This window comes from Nesoenas mayeri (genome assembly GCF_963082525.1).
Source record: "Nesoenas mayeri genome assembly, chromosome: 5".
NCBI classification, from domain to species: Eukaryota; Metazoa; Chordata; class Aves; order Columbiformes; family Columbidae; genus Nesoenas; species Nesoenas mayeri.
The window spans coordinates 64,264,758-64,273,161 of NC_137548.1; the positions used below are offsets into that span (position 1 = coordinate 64,264,758).

The 8,404-nt window shown below is 43.5% G+C and overlaps 1 protein-coding gene across 1 annotated transcript; it reads left to right on the plus strand.

Annotated features, from left to right (window-relative positions):
* The first annotated feature begins 363 nt into the window (after window positions 1–363).
* Window positions 364–6,192, plus strand: SVIP (small VCP interacting protein). The gene is given in 5 exon segments (XM_080345224.1): window positions 364–508; window positions 510–639; window positions 2,547–2,597; window positions 5,082–5,195; window positions 5,993–6,192. Coding segments are annotated over 5 exon segments (339 nt in total). The 5' UTR covers window positions 364–479; the 3' UTR covers window positions 6,008–6,192.
* Window positions 6,193–8,404: the final 2,212 nt, after the last annotated feature.

The window sequence follows — 8,404 nt, forward strand, 5'->3', positions numbered from 1 at the left end:
TCCTTGGTTGTCACCGAGCAGAGCCTGGCTCCATCCTCCTGACACTCACTCTTTACATATTGATAAACACTAATAAGGGCACCCCTCAGTCTTCTCTCCTCCAAGCTCAAGAGCCGCAGCTCCCCGGGAGATGCTCCACTGCAGCATCTTCGTCGCCCTGCGCTGGACCCTCCAGCAGCTCCGTCCCCAGCGCTCAGCGCTCCCGGGCGCTCTCCCCGCCGCCGGGCGGCAGCACCGGGCCGGGGAATCGTTGAAACAACTTCCAGCGGGCTCTGAATCCCCGTATCATGTTTACCGGGGCGAGCCTGACGTTAATTAGATCGTTGTCCCTTTTGTCCGAACAGAATCGATTTGATTTAGTTTAATTCCCGAGGCGGGGGAAGTAGCGCGGGCCCGCCGGAGCCGCCCCCCGTACCCCGCCGGCCTCTCCGGCCCGGCCATGCCCGCCCCCGGCAGCCCGGGGCGCCGCGCCCGGCCCCATGACGGGGCGGGCCCTGCCGGAGCGTGGGGCCGCGGGCGGGGCCGCCGCTGCTTCCCCAGCCGCCGTCCTCCAACGGCCGCCGGCCCGGGGCCGCCATGGGGCTGTGCCTGCCCTGCATGGGGGGCGCCGTCAAGGACGTGGTGGAGACGCCCGACCCGGTGAGTGCGGGCCCGCGGCGGCCCCGGGGCGGCTTCGCTCTCTTCCCTTCTTCCGCCCGGTTGTTTGTGAGCGGGCGGTGACGCCCAGCGGCGCCGGGGCGGGGTGGGGGGGGACGGGCCGGCTTCCTTAACGTGGGGCCGGGGCTCCGCGACCGCGCTCGGTGCGGGGCCTCACGGGAGCGGCTGCGGGGGAGACTCGGCCCAGGCCCCGGAGGGGGAACTGCCGGGGCTCCCCCCGGCCCGGGGCCTGGCACCGCGTACCCTCCTGTGTTCTGGCCCAGCCCTTTCCTTGGCACCTGTGTGGAGGGTTTGTGACATAATCGAGGCCAAGGTGCCCCTCATTTTAACCAGAAACAGGGAAACTGCTTTTCTCTCCAGTGCACAGTTATGTTCACTTTTACCTCACCTTCACAGGGTGAAATTTACAAATATCTAAAGGGTGAGTGTCAGGAGGACGGAGCCAGGCTCTTCTCAGTGACAACCAATGATAAGACAAGGGGTAATGGCTTCAAACTGAAACACAAAAGGTTCCACTTAAATAGGAGAAAAAACTTCTTCTCAGTGAGTGTGACAGACACTGGCCCAGGCTGCCCAGGGAGGTTGTGGAGTCTCCTTCTGTGCAGACATTCAAACCCACCTGGACACCTTCCTGTGTAACCTCATCTGGGTGTTCCTGCTCCATGGGGGGATTGCACTGGATGAGCTTTCCAGGTCCCTTCCAACCCCTGACATTCTGGGATTCTGTGCAATTTCTCCTGCATAGGTCAGAACCCATCTCTGTGTGTTGGTAGCCCTCACCTGAGGGGTTTGTTGAGGAATGGAAATATCTGTCACATTATTTTCTTTGCTGCCCTTTGAACACAGAAAAAGGAACTTTAAATATACCTAAAGAATCATGATAAATATTTGACTAATGTAAATATGCCGTAAGCCTGCAGAAAAGGACAGCAGGGGCCTAATGAACAAATCTTGCCAACATTAACCACTGTGATTGAAAAGTATCACAATTGATTTTTAGGGAGTTCCATTATATGTAAGACATGTTTAAAAAGATTGTCGCAGAATAGTATTTTTCATGTATTGCTCAGCTCAGCCCTTCTTCAGCCATTTTTCTCCGCAGTAACATTTAGATGGCTCTAAGAATTTCGGTTTACCAGGTTTGTTGGGGACCAAGGTTACTAAGGGTTTGATTATGTCAAGGGATATTCATGGTTGAAGCATCTTGCTAATTATTTATGAGTACTGGTCTCCAGAAATTACTCTGTTGAAATATATATATATGTGTGTGTGTATAAAACCAAAACCAACCAACCAAAAAAAAACACCACCACCCCACACAACAGGTACTGTACATAGTCTCGTGATAATTTTAGTCCTTGGCTTTAAACCACAAACATACACAGTCAGTGCTTGACTTGAAAGAGCCAACTGCAAAATATCCATTATTTTCCAAAGAACAAGCAACTACAGCGCGATGTGACACCGTGGTGCCACGTAACCAAGCACGTATTTCTGCAGGAACCGTAGCATGGGGACAGAAAGCAAACAGTCAAGTTGCTTGACTTACTTTCCTTTTACTCCAAAAAGGCATTTACACCATGTGCCTTCTCATTCCAATCTGAATTTTTTGGAGTGAAGGCGTCATGCAGGCAGCTGAATACAGAGTTCTGGTGGGGTTTGACTGTAGATATGTCAGCAGCTGCTCCTCCAGCACATTAGTCATTAAAACCACTTTGTTCTTGCAGACTGGCAACTGGGGAGGAGAAAGATGATGCTAAATGACTTACGGTTGGCATTTTGTGGCAGTTTGCTTTGCAGATTTGAGTCATATTTAGAAGTTAAGACTTTCAAAAGAATGTACAGACTGTACTGGGATAGAATTTCACTGTCTTTCACGTTTTATTTAGGAAATAAAAAGAAGACAACTAGCAGAAGCTGCTGAAAAGAGGCAGATGGAGGTAATGTCTGATAAAATGCCATTTATTCAAAATGCATTTTGGTAACTGGTTTGTGGGGAAAATAGCTCAGGCTTCTGGAGGAACACTAGATACCATGGTTGGATTGTGAGAATCGCCATTAAATATTTTCATAATATTATTAATGTTTTACCTTTGTCCTATTTTAATATGTATTTGCAGTAGCGTTTCACCGCTAGGTAAGTGCCCAGAGACCATTGCAAGATAACGGAGCTTGTTTAAATGGGAGAAGTTTTGCAGTAGTTAGAAAATAAACTAAGAACTGAATACCAAGTTCAACATTATTTTTTTCCCCGCTATAAAACTTGAATATGAAAGATTGAAAAATATTCCAAACTGGATTTGTCAAACAGCTGTGGCGGTAATTTCTAGTGATTCTGCACTTTTATTTCTCTTGCAAATGCAGGTGGTGGGCACTTGCATGTTGAGTTTATCAACTTGGCAACAATTGAGCTCATTTCTCAGCTCGAATTCCAGCAAAGAAGAAGTATTAACTTATTCTGTCTTTTTAAGGTTGCTAATCTTTAACTACTTCAGTATCCTTAAATTTAGAAGAGATAGGGTGCAAATATTCTAGCAGAGGGTAGAACTAGGAAGCCTATTTATTCTGTTCTTTTAAAAAAAAAAAGGCTTATAACATACACTATACAAAATCTGCAATAAATCAAAAATGTGACTAGAGATCACAGCTGAACTATGAGGAAAGAGGAACGTGTTGTTTGTATGAGTGCTAGTGACATTATGTATTGAATTAAAAATCGACCGTTATAGACGAGGACCATATTGATCTGGTTTTAAGGGAGTTTGGTGAATAATTAGAGCAACAGCTGAGTGGTGCTTCAGAGTCCCTCTTTAAAAACTATCTGTGTCAGACTACATGCTAAAAGCAATCCATGTGTCATGAAATCTCAAAGGGCTTTTAAGCAAACCTGTAGGAAATACACTTTTGAGAAGTGTATGAAATGGGGACATCCCCCTATAGCTCTTAAGTTGATAAAAAGCTTCCCTAGGAGGAAGGAGGAACAAAACAACTTATAGTTGGCTCTGGAGTTGCATGGTAACCGTTCAGCTGCTAAAGAAAAACGTAACTATCATTCTATGGTACTTTTTGTTTTCTTAAAAGCGAAAGAGCTAAAACATCTACCAGATTTTTCAGGACTATGAGAGTGTTTTAGCCTCTGAATGTTGAGCAACAGAGATGTCTTGCAGGTAGTCTAATTAGATTTCCCCCTTGTGAGGGATAAGGGAGTAGATCACATCTTCTTCCCTGTGTAGTGTTTTCCTGTACGTGCTTCTGAACCGTTCGTTATTCAGCCTGAAATGGTGTGAGTTGTTCTTCCTTTTGGGGTGCTGTAGAGAGAGTCTGGGTACCTAACTCACCTGGAAGGCCACTTGTCGAAAAGCGAGAAATCACAGGCTCTGAGCAAGTTAGTATTTGTTGGTCAGATTTGCCATAGTAGCCTGTTGAGAATAGCGCTTGTTACCAAGGCTTTGAATTTCAGGTGAGAGCATTGCTGATTTCATTTGGTAGGTTTTCACATCGTGTGCATAGCTTATGCTGTAGCATCAGAACCCTAAACTTGCTAAGAATCAGTTTGTAAAACATTTTCTTTCTAGGTTCACAGCGTTAACTGTTTGTAGTTCAGGTGTTCCTACCATCTAGTCCAGGCCCTCATCAGACTCACCATGAGGATGTGCTGCAGGCAGTTGACCACATTTCGCATCTGTGTCCTGCTGCTCTCCACACGTCCTGTGAAGCTGAAGGGTAGACTGTCACACAGGTTATTTCTCGCAGATCACAATTTAGAAGTTGGATTTCTCACAGCCTGGGCTAGCACTACTATAATAGCACCACCTTTTTTCTCCCCCACATGTAGAGTTCCCATCGATTTCTCTAGTAACTACGCAGAGCTTGTGACTTTCTCTACCCGCTTATTGAGTGGTAGAATAGAAGCTGTCATTCCGATTTCCGTCATCTAGATCCTATTCTCTAGGGAGCCTTTTTTGATAAAAGAGATGGAAGAAGCGAACGGATGATGAAACAGCTAAAGTTCTTGGAAGTTCTGTCTGTCCACATTGTCTCTTCCCAGTTAATTCTGTTAGGAAGGGTGAGAATAGGCCCTGACTATGGAAAAAAAACAAACCACAGACTAAAAACTTATGGGACTTTTGGGAAGGGAAGTTCTGGTTTTGCATCTTAGGATGCAAACCAGGTACATGTAATGGCATTAAATATGTTGACCTGGATGTAATAACAATATTAAACAAAACCACCTTCGCATACCAATAGCTCACAATATGAAGAAGCATCCTGAAAGGTCTGGGTTTATGTAATAATAGCATTACTTGATGTTTCATTCTTTTCATGCAAACCAGAGTTCCCAAAATGCTGTGGCCAAGACTTGCAGTTTGGTTTCTATCCAGAAGAAGAGCTAAGTGGTCTTACCCAAATGTGTTTTCTCCCAGGCTTCTTCTCGAGGGATTAAGAATGTTTACTCTGTAGAGCAAAAGAAAAAGAAACAGGAAGAAATAGAAAAAAGAATGGCAGCTTCGGGTTCTGGAGGAGAAGGAGGACTAAGAGTAAGTTCAAAAAAGAAACATAATGCAGCTGTCCTTATATTCACTGAGAAAATCCTGTTTTGTTGTCTACAAGAGGGAATAACTTGAGGAAAAGGCAAGAGGAAGGGAAATGGAATAGAAGTGGAAGTATGTGTCATTATCACAGTGTTCTCAATGAGATTTCATTTCTAGGGCACAAAGGCAGCAAGGATGACAGAGAGCTTATTTTTCTTTTTTCCCCTCCTCTTCTTCCCCAGTTTCTACACTAACAACACATCAGTTTTACAGTAGTCAGCTCTGGGCACCTCCTCACCGAGGTGACCTGTACTCAGCATCCCTTTTCAGTACCAGTTGAGATTGTCTCCTTTCCCTCAGAGTTTATAGAAGATGTTTGATCTAAGTATGGGAATGGCTTTGGGTTTCACATACCTATACCTTTTTACAAAAAAAACATAGCGACAGCATAGAAACTGATGACTTTACTGCTACTACTGCCACTTTTCTAGTATAAACTTTGTCTCAGGAAGCCAGACAGAGATGTAATGAAGAGTTAGAATCTCTCCAAGGCAATAAATGCATCTGCTTATTGAAACACAGGCCTCCTAAGCCTTTACCTCTTTCCCGTACTGCTATAAATGACTCAGGAGTGGGAGTTTGTGTAAGAAGCTGCTGGTGGGCTGCATGTTTCTCACTTTCACTGTAATAGGGAGTTTATTGTCTTTAGACAGCCTTGTGATTTTTTTAAATGGGTTTTTGTTTATTTTATTTCCCTTATCTTCATACAAACCTGTGGCGCATTTTGTTGTTTTTGTCTTTAGTGGCAGGTTGGATAAAGAAATACAACTTACGGAGAGAAGACTGATGTTTACTGCCAATAACTTGCCAGTTTCTGCAGCAGAGCGGCACTTACCCATCATGTGGCTTTTGCTGTTTGCATATGAAGACCCAGCAGTACTTTGCCATCGTGGGAGGACAGATGTGGAAACATCCAATAAGAAACTTAAGAACTAACTCTGAACACTAAGTTTTGGCCAAATTTGTTTGTTTTATGTGCATGTTTTTAGTGCTTGCCTGTCAGAGGTGGGGAGATGGGTTTTCTTACATGGAAGTGATCTCCTTACCTGTAGTCAGTCCATACAAGTATGTTGTCTGGTCAGTTAATGTATGTATATATATGTCTGTGTGTGACTGGCTTAGGCACAGCTCAGGTGCCCACGTGGTGTTTTCGATGCTTATTTCAAGCTCTACAATTCAAATTTTCCCTAAGTCCTTACGTAGAAAGCTGTTCATAAATAGATATATTTGAATATGCGGGTGACAGCATTTCTGTTCAGTTTCCTAATGACTTCTGAGCTGCTTAGGGATTTAGTGCCTTTTTCAGAAAAGAAAGCAGGTTCACGGTGGGCCCTTGAAAATGGAGGCATTTTGTCGCTCTAGTTGAAAAAGATAGAAACCTTTATAAACGCTGTATACTTGCATAGCAAGAAAGCTGTTTTGTTACGAGTCTAATAATTGTTCTCATTTTCTGATGTGAATTTCTGATTCTGTAAGTATTTATAATGAACACTGGAAGTTAAATTAAAAATACTGTCATTGTTTTCCTTTATTACCACAAGAGGGCAATGCTGCACTTCTGAGGATTTTGGAAAAATGCAGAAGACTTATTACATCATCTCTTAGATTATCCATTTCCTAAATTTTCTGTAGTATCTAGGTGGGTTTGTCACAGTGCAGTAATATTTGCCAAATACCCAACGCTCTGTGACTTTTAATCTGTACCAGCAATGTCTGTAATCCTTCTCTGCAATGTGAAGCTGCCTTTGATTATTTCGAGCTACCTAAACTGTGATGTTACAACTAGATTTTCAAACTAGTGGCCTTGAGCTGCTGCCTTGATAGATGAGGGAGATTTGTTGCAGCATGATCAAGACTGAGAATTTAGCCAGAGAGCATTTTGCTTGGCCTCAGTGTGTTACTGGCCCCATTTTTGACCTACTTTAGGCTATAAAGGCTTTTTTTAAACTAAATATTTCTTCTTTTACCTCCCCAGATAGTGTTTCACGCTGTCTTAGGAGCACAGACCTGACACCATGAGCTTCCTGGCTTAGCCTGGAATTGAGTTGAGAAGGGAGACTTTTCAATTTTAATATAAAGGTGTTTGAGCTAAAAGGCCGTGTCCTTCACTTTCCTTTGATTGCTGGCAATTGCTCTCTTCAGTGTATTAGCTGGTCATAGTGAATTTTAAGTCTAATGAAAATGCATTGAAATATAATAAAATATACTAAACATTCATTTGAAACGTGAATTTCAATCCAACATCTGACACAGTGGGTGTCTGACAAAGACACTTGGTCACTTGGGATATTTCAAAGTTAATCCATTCTTTTCACTCTCCATCATGCTGCTCCCCAAAAACTATATTGGGAGGAAATAACCATCAGCCTCTTGGCAGCTTTTCTCAAAGGTGGGAGGAAAGGTCTGAATCACCTCAGACTGAGTAGACCTTGTATTCAAGAGGCAATTCTTGCACTTTAGGATTAGTATGGAAGAAAATACTGCTCTCTCTCCATCCTTTAAGTAAAAGCCAGATATGTCTGTGCTTCTTAAGAGTCCTTGTTTTGAATGTCAACGTTATTCCTACAACTAAGAAACACAGAGGATTTGGGGTATGTAGCTCTATATTACAATAGCTAATTGATAAAGAGGTTTCTACACCATACCCATCTAACTGTTTGAATGGCCACTCTGAACTGACTCAGGGAAATGATTTGGGTAAATAAAACTAACATGCTGATTTAAGCTTCTTGCTAACATCAGTTTCAGTTCAGATTAAAAACAAACCCAGCAGTACACAACTGATGGCTACCTAAGTGTACTGCTAAATGGTAAGGCTGAGAGGTATGTGGATCAGAGCTGCTCTGTACCTGTAGAAATAGACACCTCCCCTCTTTCTTGCCACTTAGCACCACGCTGAGTAAATATGAAACACAATAGGAATTTCGCCTTTATTTTCCCTAATCCTAGGTGTTTACTTCACCTTAGAGGTGGTTAAAATACACCCACTTGTATCTATTATCTGGGCAGTGGATGTTTTGTTTACTTCACACCAGTACCATCATTATTCTTCTCTTCACCTTCTGAAAGCATTTTCAGTTTCTTGCAGATCACTCAAAATACTTGCGGCAAAGACAAGCGTTTGTAAGCTGAACCGAAAGTGCAGACTCCTGGTG